The sequence below is a fragment of the Helianthus annuus genome, chromosome 15 (assembly GCF_002127325.2).
Source record: "Helianthus annuus cultivar XRQ/B chromosome 15, HanXRQr2.0-SUNRISE, whole genome shotgun sequence".
Taxonomy (NCBI): domain Eukaryota; kingdom Viridiplantae; phylum Streptophyta; class Magnoliopsida; order Asterales; family Asteraceae; genus Helianthus; species Helianthus annuus.
Window position 1 is genome coordinate 24,692,105 of NC_035447.2, and position 13,977 is coordinate 24,706,081.

Sequence of the window (13,977 nt, forward strand, 5' to 3'; positions counted from 1 at the left end):
ATCATCAAACTTGATATTCACAGACACCAAACGAGAAAATATCGAGTTTAAGTTATTGATGTGCGCTGTAACTGAATCACCTTCCCTCATCCTAGTATTCACAAGCTCTCGAATAAGATAAATCTTGTTCACTGTAGAAGGCTTCTCATACATATTCGATAATGCTGCCATCATTCCTCTAGCTGAGGTCTCCTTCTGGATATTGAATGCAACATTCTCCGATAGAGAAAGCGTTATCATTGCTTTGGCTTTCTTATCCATCCTATCCCAATCTGCTTGTGGCATTTTTCTGGCCTTTCATCCTCGAGCAATACATCTAAGTCTTTCTGACAAAGTAGTGCTTCAATCTGCATCTTCCACCAACCAAACTTCTTCCCGTCAAACTTTTCGATTTGCACATTCCCGTCTTCTGCCATGATGACAAATAACACGACTAAACGAAACTAAAATCGAAAAAAAAACCGAAAAAAATCAACAGTGAAACAAATAGAAACAGAAAACACTTGATTCACGGTTCTTTGATCTTCAAACAAACAGTTAAGCACTCGTATCTCAATGCTTATCTCTTTGGTCAAAATTGAGGGGCTTCTTTGTTAATAAGGGAAACTTGATTTTCCCCTAAAAGAAAGAAAAAAAACACGCCTGCGCTTTCTTCTTCTTCCTACGCGACACTGCTCCCACAAAATCAAGCAACTCAAGTGCAGAATTGAAACCCTAGGTCTTCGATTTTGCAACCCTAGATGCGATATTCAGCAAGGATTGGAACCCTAGACTACGGCGGCTACTGGGTTATCGGAACCCTAGTCGCAATCTGCAGCATAAGTCTTCAATCGGAGCCCTAATCGGAGTTAGGAACTGACGGCGGTGGCGGCGGCTGGTTCAGTAACCCTAATCGCGATGTCTGCGACTGTGACTAAAACCCGAGACCACGACTTCTTCTTCACCTCTTACCTAGTTTGCGTGAATCGATCAAGAGCCTGAGCTCTGATACCAGTTGTTAGGTCAGAACACGATTCACACGAACATTGGAACAAGTACAGCAAGCTCACACACTCTCACGCACTAAATCACAAGAACAAGAACACAAGATTTATAGTGGTTCGGTCTAATCTGACCTACATCCACTCTCCACAACTAGTTCTTTCTTCGTATTAGGTGCTCAAAGTGTTACAGTACATGAATGAGAAGTATTTATAGGGTTACAATTAGGTTACTAAATATAATAATGAGATATACTTCAGGAGTAGTAATATCCCAGGTATTAGTCTAGAGAAGGACTAATTCCTTTTCCTGATTCAAATCCTCCATAACCCAACATGATGCGCTAACAGTTTGCGAATTTCGGTTCAACATCAACGAAAAACAAAAAAAAAACATCAGATTGTGGGGCGTGGAATAAATTGGTTCCTTCTAAAGTTTGTTTGTTCAGATGGAGGGTTGCGCTAAATCGGATTCATTCGAAGGTGAATTTGGCATGATATAAACACGTAAAATGTAAAAGGGTATATATTAATATAAAAAATAAAAAAAATCCCTGATATTAAAGCATAAATTTTGTTAAAATTGGATGGGTACCCGAAATCAAATTTTTTTCATATGCGATATATAATAAATTTTGTTAAAATCGGATGGGTTCCTGAAAGATGCCACTGGGCTACAATAGTGAATATGATGTTGAATGCATATGTACCTTATTATGTATGTGAGCTACACCTTACTAAATACGCATGTACCTTCCTCTGAAACTTATGGAAGTTGGGTTGCCCGCATTCGACCTTTACATCTTGGGGCAATATTGTTATTTCTTGTCGTGAAAGGTTTGTTGACATTTTTTTGTCAACACTGTTAGATCTTTCATTCATCGCTATTCTATGCATGGGGCATCATTGACCTAACTGTTCAATGGTTCTTATTTTAGACTTGTCTTTCGACCTTCCTTTTTCATGAAGAGGATTAGTCCATGCCTTTCCTTGGCATTTACCTTCAGCATAGCGACCTTCGTTTTAGTGACCTTCGTCATAAGGAGATCTAGTCCAATCCTTAATATCCACATCATCATCCCCTTTTCCTCTTCCCCCTCCCCCCAAATCTCAACCATACATTTCATCACAACACATTCGGGCAATTTCTTCCGAATTCACCGATGGAGGGAGACGGTGTACTCCATCAGTACCGATGCTACATCACCTCCCTAACCTCCTTCCCACACCCCACAGCCTTACACACCCACATAAATATGTAAAACCTACATAAATTTATTAAAAAAAACCTTAAAATTTTAGTGTTTTCTTTATTTTAGAAAACTTATTTACAATCTTGGTTAATCATCATGCAGCTAATCTTAAGTTTTCGAAACACAATCTATCTATACTTTCTATAAAAGGAGAAATCCAAGTGACATAAGAAAAGCTGATGCGTCAGCTTGAGAGCATGTCCAACAAGGTTTTTCTTATGTCATTATTACATCATAATGCCTAATATATAAATCACTTTAAAATACATTTAATGTTCTATCGAACCACTGCCTTGTGTATTCAAGTGTTAAAGGTCTGGCCCACATTCCAAAGGGCAAACCACTACCCATCTACAAGAAAGTAGCAGATGGTTCCTTTGGTAAACGTATACCTAGTAGCAGATGTTTTGAAATTGCGGGTAATTTGAATTTTAAAATGCATGGGGATATGTAATTTTCAATTAATGCATGTCACTCGCCAATAAACATCTGTTGAGATTCAAAATTCTGGCTCCACATTCAAAATTCAAACCATATATTCTAACCCTATAAATAAGGGTTAATAATCTGGCTCCACATTCAAATCTCTCCCGCTCACATCTATGAGCATGTCTCTCCCTCTCAAATGCATCTTTCTCGTGATTCAGCCACTAATCTCCGATTACACTTCTTTGTTCGAATGTTTGGTGATTATGTTTACATGTTATCGTTCCAGTATCATTGTACCAACATCGTCGTTTCAATGAAGCTTCCCATCACACATCAACCTTTCAGTATCGATGTTGCAGTATCATTGTTGCAACATCGTGAATAGTTGCATGTGATATCTTCTTCGATGGGAGACTTCCATGGTTTTATAGAAAGTATATATAGATTCGTGCAATATCGTGAAAAGTCAGATGTAGTACAACAATTCTGTTTCGCCCTTTGCATGTTAGGTTTGTTTCTTATTTTGATTAACTGTTGATGATGTTGAGAGTTTTCATAGACACTGAAATTTTAGAATATTTTAAGATGCATGTTTATATTATTAAAATGAGCTATTACATAGAAAAATACAAATTTAAAGAAATATTTATAAAGGATTACACGCTAGAGTTAACACTTGCTAGGATTTCATAGACTCTGGCCTTTCTCCATGTGATTTCATATTCTCTTTTGATTTTCAGGTCAGTTAGCATGTTGCAGATTTTCTGATCCTGTTTTAGAAGTTGTGTCAGAAACTCCTCTGCATTCTTCTGGAACTTTGATGGAGGAGAGTGGAGGACTTCATCGAGCAATGCTATGTTGTTCCAGGTTTTGTTGTAATTAGTGTCATTTATTATGTCGACTTTCCTGTTTAGTTCTTCGTCTGAACATCTTCTTTGAGTGACCACATGGAGAAGTGTGTTTTAACATTGCTGGTGTCTGACCAGTGGTAGAAGCTGAAGTTTGCCTTGTAGATTTTTTGTTGGTCTTCTGATTTGGAACAATTTTTGACAGAAAGTGATTTGTAGGACAATTTGTTGATGTTTTGAATCAAAGGTAATCATCGGTCTTTTATAGAGTTTAAAAACGCGTCTACATGATAAATCAAGAGGTTATAATTGTAATTGTGATAATCTGCTTAAGTTCTTTGAACTTCGAAAAGGAAAGTCCCTTGTGTTTCTTGGTATTTAATTTTACAGTTTTCCCATAAAAGTTGGGGTTTGGAAAGGTGTTTGCATTAAAAGATTGCTGTTTTGAAATATACATTGATTAATAGGTTTATATTAAATTTACACGTTTTCATAATACCAAATTTCAGTATATAAACTCAGAGTCACTTCACCTGTTTTTCAACACGTTTCCTACGAAGATATCATAATTTCAGGAAAGTTGAGTAATATAGTTTATTCAAATGGCATCATTCACAAATGCAAAATCAGATGATTTCAAGCAGCGTTTTTTCAGGCAAATCGAGGAACAGGTGTATGAAGATAGGGCTACTCTTCAAGAGTTGAAGAGATGTTTTGATGGATTGCAAGTTGGCCTGTTCACTAGAGAGCAGGTTTCCAGAGATCTTATGCGGATGCCTTCAACCTCTGTTCGTGAGCTTTGTGTTGTCAGTAATATAGAGTGCGGTGATAGAGACGTGGAGTTCATGGCGATGTTGAAGGACATACATCGAGAGGTTCAGCAATCGATGGAGTTGAAGCTAAAGTTTCTTAATTCTTGCTGTTATTGTTAGATTTGAAAATTAATGTTGTTCAGTATTTGATGTTATTATTATTATTGGAGTTTTAGTTTTAATGTTATGAATAAATGAATAAATTTTAGATTATGTTCATGTTGAATTATGTTTGAACATGTTGTGTTTTGTTTTTAGTTATTTAGTGTTTGAGTAAGATTTAGATTATGTTCATGTTGAATTGTGTTTGAACATCTGTTTGGTAAGTCAACAGAGGTTTAATAGTATGAAGGGTTGGTTTGATGCTGAACAGATGATAAAAAGATAAAACAAATGCTTAGAATTTGATCAGAAATAGCAGTTTTTTGAAGAATTTGTGCTCCTGCAAATTACAGAGAGTCAATACTTCGAGTTGTAAAATGTCTGTTGTAGTTAAAGTTTGGCAAAAGAGAACATTTGCTGATGATGAAACAACTGTGTATTCTAACGACTGTTGATACTAACAGTGGTTGGGCTAATGATGAATAAGTATTATTATATAACGTCTGCTGTAAGTATTATTATATAATTTTGTTTATCAATAACAGTTTTTTGGAAGAATTTACGGTATATTTTGGTGTTATAAAATTTGTGTTGTAGCTAAAGTCTGACAAAAGAGAACATCTGCTGATGAATAAATGTCTGAAGATGCAAAGGTCTGCTATGGGTCAACAGATGTTAACGAACAACAAATGATATTCAATCTGAAAATGCTTAACAGAGGATTTGATACTAACAGTGGTTGGGCTAATGATGAATAAGTATTATTATATAACGTCTGCTATAAGTATTATTATATAATTTTTTTTATCAACAACAATTTTTTGGAAGGATTTACCGTATATTTTTGTGTTATAAAAGGTGTGTTGTAGCTAAAGTCTGACAAAAGAGAGCATCTGCTGATGAATAAATGTCTGAAGATGCAAAGGTCTGCTATGGGTCAACAGATGTTAACGAACAACAAATGATATTCAATCTTAAAATGCTTAACAGATGATTTGATACTAACAGTGGTTGGGCTAGTAACAGATGTTAGAATTACGACTGTTGAGTTACACCGATTGAAAAAAACTTTTTTTGAAACTTCTGCTTGCCTAAAAATACATCCACTATTAAAGGTTACCGTCTGTTGTCATAATTTCTGTTTATCCTAATGACTGTTGATTTACTAAACTGCTGACTGTCATCCATTATGACAACAGAGGTGTAGGACCGATTTTGACGCCGTTCGATTGCGTATCGGACGTTTCACGTGCGGAATCCATGAACGTACGTGACCGAACACACACTATCGTACTACTAACGTGATTTTATTGCTAGATTTGACAATTCCGATACACGAATCACGATTACAATACTTTCTCTCTCTAGACTTTCTCTCTCTAGAATCTTCCAAGTCTTCTCCTAATTCTCCCAAAAATCTTACTAAAATCATGACATACCCTCCTATTTATATGGTCAAGGCAACTTAATGAAAGTTCTCATTAATTACAAGTTTGCCACCTTGCCATTTCTAACTAAATATGACATTATGCGCTTGATTTCTTCCGGCTTCTCACTACGACTCGGATTGACGAAGGCGATAGACAATAAATGCATCAACAATCTCCCCCTTGGATATTGCCGTAGTCAATCTCGTAGTGAAACTCGTAGCAACTTGTCTTTCTCTCTCTCTTGAGTTCCTCTTGCTTGAACAGAATCCCGGTGGATCTGTCTTCAGCTTCCGTTGCTCTTTTTCTTCAGAATCTTCAGGCTCCCCCTTTCGTCAAGCTTCCGTGCTTTTGGGATCGACGCCTGGCTTTCCATATCAACAGATTCAGAAACCTGCATATCTCAAACACACAATTATAACAAACAATATTGTGATTCAACTTAATAAATCAGCTAAACATTTGAGAATATTCACATTTAAAACTGATAAAATTTGAAACATTCCAATTTCTAATTCAAATTAATGAATTATCTTAAACATTTCAAACCATTAACCAACCTGTCTGTTCATCAAGTTTAGCCTTTGAGATTTTGAATGTCAGCTTTTCAACATCAGTCGTCGAAAATCTTTTTGGATTTTATGAAAATTAGAAACATAAATGCAAACACAGAAATTAAATGCAGAAATGAAATATGTACAAACATATTTTTGTGAGTTTGTGTAAGAGGATCATATCAGTTTTTGAGACACATCACACGCACCGTTAAGCTTTTAGACATTTTAAGTTCTAAACGATTCACGTTGATTGACGATATAGTTGTCCTCTTAAATTTTCATACAACTTTCAATCTATTCAGGATACTATTTAAGTGTTTTATGAACTTAGTTCGATTCATGTGTCCCACCTCTTGAATATACTCCTGTATCCAGAATCCCAATATTCAGTCTTACAGGCAAGAATACTACAATGATATCTGTACATAAATTAGGGGTTAAATGCGAGAACTGAGGGATCTCAGGTCAGAACTTCCGTTCAGCAGAGAGATATCAGCTTCGACTTAGCAGTGTGTCCCCTTTAGAGGATCTTTTCAGCTACAACAGATGATTATCAATTTTATTGTCTAATCAGCTGAGGGCTTTATGCTATATTTCAAGCATTTTGGATAAAGTATTAGCCAAGGACTAGGTCAGAACTACCGTTCAGCAGAAGTCCCGGAATAATACCCCAGACATCATAGAGTATAAACACCTAGTATATCAGAATACGAGACCTTTCAAACGAGATTTCAGGGGTTACCTATATATCCAAGTAGTGTTCCCCACGAATTTCACAAGTTTGAAATTTTAGGTTTATATCCCGAATAAATCTACTAAATGTACAAAAACCTATCGTCACATCATCAGCGAGACCGTTTATTACATTTGACATTACATTTCTTTAGCGTGCTGTGATAGTCCAACTGATTTACTATCATTTCCTCTTTTTCACAACAAAACTCATTTTTAAATTTTAATGTTTTTGACATTTTCAAATTTTCTAATTTTTTTAAAAATTTTTCTCCCCCTAAAATCAAAATATGTTTCAATTTTGATTTTCTGAGAAAATTTGAAACAAACTGTACAAACTTGACAACTTGATGAGAATCACTTCAATTCTTTATCCACCTGGCATAAACAATCAGAACTTCCCCTCACAACAAACTATTTTCCCATTATGATTTCAAAACACTTAAGTTTGTTTTAATCAAAATGGTTTTTCCGGAAAATATAAGTTTGTTTACCAAACAATTTAGGTACGGGGTTACTTCATTATCTTGTTTTTCGATCAGATGTAGGAAAATCCAAGTACAAGTTAATGTCCTTGATTTACCATTTGCAGTTCAGAATCCTTTGTACCACTTGCAAAACATAAACTCGTCTAATAACTCTTGTAAGAAAAACACAAACAAACCTTTTTACCGTTTGTTTGATTGACGTTACCGATTAGAATTTTAGAAAGATGCCGATTCATGATCCACGATACCATCTTGGGATCTCCAGCAATTCCTGCAAAACCTTCAAACACAGATTTTAAAAAAAATGTTGATTCCTGCTCCACGCTTACAAACCTGGGAGCTCCGGCAAGTCAGGTTTTTCTATTTGAAAAGTTTCACCCAAGCCTGACTGTCCTTGAGTGATTTTGAATTCTTGTTCAACAATGGTGGAAAGTTTGTATCATCCATTGTTAAACCTGAATTCTCAGATTTTACCTCAATAACCGGCTCTTCTGGTTTTGACGAACCAGAATCATTGCCTGCAGATGGCTTGTCTGACTTTGATGAGTCAGATTCATCGCCGGGAAGTGAAAACTTCACTTTTTTCTTCTTCTTCTCCTCTTTTGTCCTCAGATTTGTATCTGATGAACTCATCTTGCTTGACTTTGCAGCCGAGGAAGTTGATTCATCAGAACTCTTATTCGATCTCGCCTTTTTCCTCTTTTTCCTCAGTCTGTCTTTCTGCCCCTGCGAAAGCTTCACTTTCATCTCTTGAACTTTCTGTTCTTGAACTTTTGGTTTTTGAACTTTTGGTTCTTGAACTTTCAGTTCTTTGGGTTTGACCTTGACTGGAATTCTTGCCACTTTCTGAGATACAACCCTCGATCTTTCATTTGATCTCCTTGGGCAATCTCTGGCAATATGACCTTTGATCTGACAATTATAGCATCTTCTTGTCTCAAATCTTTGTCTCTGGCAGTTAACAGCAATGTGTCCTTGATAGCCACAATTGTAACACACTCTGTTATCATACCAATCACCATTTTCATACCAAACGCTCAGATCAAAGCACTGTTTGGCTTGGTGATACTCTTTCCTCTTCTTGATTGTTGGATTTGTCTTTTGAGCACTGTAGTCTGACCTTCACCACTTATTACCAACAATTTTTGAGTTTTCTGTCACACCCCGATTTCCACGTGTCTCACCGGTGGGCCCGGTGGGGGATTACCGTGACGATGTTGGCAACAATATAGTCAAACCACACAATTATATAAATGCACAGCGGAAGCTTAAAGATAAATATATACTTCAACCTCTGGTTGTAATATCAAATGTATTACAGAAGTCGAATATATCCACAGCGGATCAAAATAATAATAAAATATTGTTCATTCAGATACGGCATCGAGTTTGCGAGACTATTCGTGATGCTTAGGAAGCTAATACCAGCCCATTTCGTATAGTACCTGCACTTAATCTTTTTGGGGAAAATACGTCAGTTTACACTGGTAAATACATTCAACTAACACATTTGAAAATGTTTATTAAAATTGATTTGAATGCACAAGGCACAAACTCTTTTATAACTTGGGAAAATTATTAAAATCTTGTGAACGTTTTACATGTTCTTTTATGCGTTCAGTAGCCCGGGTCGTGCCGGGTTAAAGATTTATAGACACACCACATTGCGTAAAACCGTAGTATAAAAACCAACGGCTACGTCTTTTAATTTAATGTCGACAATATATACCGGGTGTACGCCTACACCGGGATGTCGATGGTCGTGGCCATTTCGTAAAATGATGCCAAGGATATCCAGGACAACGGTCATTAAACCCCCCAAAGGCTTTTAAGAAACAAAACTGTTTAAATGAGCCGATCATATTATTTAATTAACCACCTAAGCGATGGAAGAATATAATGCTCAATCAAGCGGTATTAACATACCGTAACCCAAGCCCATATAGGGGAAATAAGTTAAAGTATTTACCTTTGCAAGTATATATCCTTAGTTCGATTAAATCGCCGATAGCTTTTACCGGGGCTCCTAATCTGGAACGAAGGTTTTAATTAACCTCTTAGAATCCTAACGGGTCCTTATATTAGCCGTAGCCTAGACCGGTTGGTTCCGATATATATAGCTATGGTTTAATCGCGCGAAGAGGCGAAAACCGAGAATGGAGTGTGATTCTGACCCAACAAGTTTAGAGACTTGTTTTATATGGGTTTATGGTTCACACTCTGGATTTTGGGGTCCAAATAATATAATTTGACCCGTATCGGCTAAATTATGAAAACTAGTTTCATAAGCCGAACCGTGCGCACAATAGGCGAAACGGTTAACCATGAGAGTCTTACGCTTATTTCCTAAGTCAATATGCCTTAAAGAGGTTGTGGTATCAGTAGGATACCTTCCGTGATGCCCGTAACGAGTTTAAGTTAATATTATGCCCCGTAGGGGCTTTTCGGTCATTTTAAAGACTTTTAAAGAGCTTTTCGAGTTCTACAGGAAATCTGAGTTTCCCGAACAGCTTATAAAGCTTAAAATACTTTATTTATTATTTGGAACCAGTAGCAACTGGAATCGGGTCAAAAGACCTTGTAGAACTCATGTTTTGGCCGAAAAGGGCATATTCGGTATTTATCGAACCGTAGCCATAACCGCAGGTTATGAGCGAGGTAAAAATTATTAAAAATCTTTAAAATTCCCAAAATATTAATTTATAACAGTGGGTAAAAGTTTTGGTGACGAAATCTTGGTTTAGATGGGCGTTATGCTAATTGCGCCGTTATTTACAAAAGTTTTACTTTAATTGCGCTTTTTAGCATAACTCTCATTCTAGACCTCGGATTGGCGTGAAACTTTAAGGACATGCTTATAATTTAATAAGCAAGGTTCTGGTCCGTTCACGTGTCCGAAATACTCGTTTTATTTTCAAAATGGCGTTACGGTCAACTTTTAGGCGATTAACGGAAACACGTAAAAGACTCGGATAACTCATGAACCGATCATAGAGGTTTATACCAACATGTGACCTGGTCTAAAGAGAGTCCTAAGGTATATCTATACCTTACTAAAACGGGTCAGAACTGAAGTCAATGCAAAAGTCAAACTTTTGCGACATTCGGCCCCGAACCGGGTCAATATAGCAAATGGTCGATTCAAACGAGCGCAAACAAGTTTATATACTTAATATCATATTTTATGAGTGTCAAAACAGGTTTCTTAGTATGTACATTACAGATTATGCATAAATCGCTAAAATAGCTTTCTGTTGACTTTTTAAGTGCGCGTTTGACTCGATATTTGACATAGTTAGAGTGCTGATCAGGGGGAACCCTTTTAGAGGTTTATTACCCACATAAATACCAACTCAAAACCACTTTTGATTCGTCATAAGACTGAACCATTTGCAAGTTATTGTAATGACAACCGTTAGTTATGACGGTTGTGTTTATAAGCTATAACTATGGAAATGCAAGACCATATTGATTGTGAACGACTTACAGAAGTTGTTTCTTGCTTATAGAGCAGAGATGGATACTTGGGAGCTCTTAGAATGATCAGAGATGTGTGTTTGAGGTGTGGTGAACATATGCTCACAAGTATGCTATTTATAGCCAAAGAAAGCACCTAAGATCATCACAACTCAGTCTACATTTGATCATGGATCATGGGCAGGTGTCCCTAAGTGATATGGGTCAAGTGTAGGGTGCCCATGCCTCATTCATTAGTGTTTTGATCGTTCAAAGGCTCCAAAAGGCAAGTAGTTACAACTTTCTGCATCTGGGCGTTTTACGCGGCCCGCATGGGAGTTCCATGCTTGTTTAATGCGGGTCGCCTGGGATTCAAATAACAGGCGCGTAAAACAGGAGGCTCGCGGCCCGCCTACACTTAGGCTATTACTTAACGCGGGTCGCGAGAGGCTTGGTTTCCAGAAATTTTAAATCTTTTGAAATGATTATCAGAATCTGGTAATTAATAACGAAATCTTTCGTAATGATTTACCTGACCTTTCGGGTTTGAAGGGGTAACTTTGCGGTTTGGCCCTTGGTTAATTACAACTAAGGACCTCGTGTTATTTACCCGCGTTGTTAAGTCCCCGGTTAGTTTATTAATTTATTCAGAAAGACTTAACTTTCATTATTGGCTCTTTTAACCCTTCTCCTACGAATTCGATCGTAACTTTCTCGTTTCATAACGAAACTTCGCGAAATTTATATATTATATTTTAGTGAGTGTATAATACCGTTACAAAGCCTTGGGAACGTTAAAGGGTCACTCAGAGGTATAATTAAACATGTTGACACAGTTAACCCCTGTAGCTTGTAATCTCTCACTTTCTTTCGTGTTTCGCTTTCGTACGATCTATGATACATTCGTTTGAAGGTTCAAGCATTTATTTAGGGTTGCTATTCAGTATATTTACCCTTGTTGACATTTATAATCCTCGAATTTATATACTTTCAAGGTTTGTCAAAATAAATCCTTTACTCAATATTAATGCCACGTGTAAACAAATGACACGTGTTAACACATTATTGGACGCAAAAATTCGAGGTGTTACATTTTCGTTTTTCAATTTTTGTACTTTTTGATTGCGATTGGATGATCGATCTGATGAGCTTTTATTTTCTTTTTGAACATTTTTTGAAGTTTTAACAATTTGTTTTTGTTCAACAATCTTCTTAACAGGTTTTTGCTTTGAGCATTCGCCTATTTCAGTAGATCGCAAAACAGTATTTTTGAATTTTTCTTCTAATTCTAAAAACAATTTTTGTTTTTCAATTTTTCCATTTATATCATCAGATTTCTCATCACAATCTTCAACTTTGACATTGTCAAAGTTTGTGACACAGTCACTTATTGGAATAGAATTGATCGGTTTTGGACATGAAATATTCACATACGCTGAAGAAATAACAAAACCTTTCAATTTATTTTCAAGCTCGTTGATTTTCTTTCGAGCTTGCTCTCCTTCTTTTTCAAGTTGAATAATCTTCTGAAGATGAGAATTTATCATTTTTTGCTTTTCAATGTTGTTTTTGCTAAACACATCTCTCCCATCTTCAAGAATTTTTATTTGATTTTGAAAATCTTTTTCGATTTTTACTTTTTCAATTTCTGAATTTTTTATTTGATTTTTCAAAACATTTTCTGAATTTTTAAAATTTTCGTTTTCTAATGTCAAACTCTCTAAATCCCTCAAGAGTTTGGCATTTTCGGATTTCAGATTTTCACAGTTTGAGCACTTCTCGATCATATCTACAGTTTCAGCTTTTTTCTCCACCTTGATAGCTGAAATTTCTTTAACCTGCTCCTCTACCTCTTGAACGATTGCCTCAGATTTTAATTTTGCTTCATCAGTTGCTTCATTTCTAATCTTTTGGAATTCACGTTCTCGCTCTTTAATCTTCTCGATAAACAAGCTTAAATTCACGTCTAAGTATATCTTCCTCAAATCTAACATATACGTGCTCCATCTATCATCCGGTAAAGCATTTGCTAACTTGTTAACCAATTCCTCATTGGTCTTGATTATCTTCAATCTCACCATCTCCCAATACAACTCGATATATCTTTTGATCAATTCTTCAATCGATTCTCCATCGATACCTGAAAAATTATTGAACTTGTTCAGTGCAGTATAAATTTCAGAATCCATGTCTTGGTAATGAGAAATACACAGCAACAGATTTTCAATCAATTAGAAAATTTCACACAAATAAAAATCTGATGAATATCCGATTGATGAAAATCCGGTGACGACAAATCACTTCGAATTACCTGCAAACACACAAACAAACAAACAATCAGTTTAAACTGAACTGAATCTGTCAAAGTGTGTGTCGATGGAATTGATTTAGAACTCGTGTCGAAGATCCGTCGATTCAATCCAAAATTTTTCGGAGAAAATCTCTGTTATGTGATGCACTGATGGGCTTAGAAATATCTGGGCCACAAACACTTAACCACCACCAAGATTGGGCCGTTTAACAACAACAAATCAACTTTTTATATCAAATAATATCCAACAGTGCCTTTAACAAATATATCAAATATATCAAATTAAGTACTTTGTTGCTGATTGGGCCTGCTTTAAAAAACCTGGGATTGGGCCGCTAAAACTGGTTGTGGGCGGTGAACATAGGCTGTTTGGGCCTTTGTTATTAAAGTGAACGATGACCTAAAAGGCTTCACAATTGCACAAACAACAAATGTATGGGGCAGTGAAAAGGCCAACAACAAAAACAATTAATTTGGGCGGTGAAATAAGGCTGTGAACAAAAATCTAGGATTGGGCCGATATCTTAGTGGGGCGGTGGAAGCTGTGTTTATTGGGCCAAAAAACTATAGTGGGGCGGTGTT

At 36.3% G+C, this 13,977-nt stretch overlaps 1 protein-coding gene across 1 annotated transcript in view; it reads right to left on the reverse strand.

The window, feature by feature from the left end:
• Window positions 1-236: 236 nt before the first annotated feature.
• The window catches only part of LOC110913439 (zinc finger MYM-type protein 1-like), a 29,238-nt gene continuing 15,497 nt past the window's right edge, over window positions 237-13,977 (reverse strand). Inside the window, exons 7-9 of the mRNA XM_035984276.1 lie at window positions 13,332-13,395; window positions 12,878-13,224; window positions 237-443 (exon numbers count right to left, since the gene is read on the reverse strand). Coding sequence (XP_035840169.1) covers window positions 237-443; window positions 12,878-13,224; window positions 13,332-13,395 — 618 coding nt within the window. The remainder of the gene's footprint in view (window positions 444-12,877; window positions 13,225-13,331; window positions 13,396-13,977) is intronic.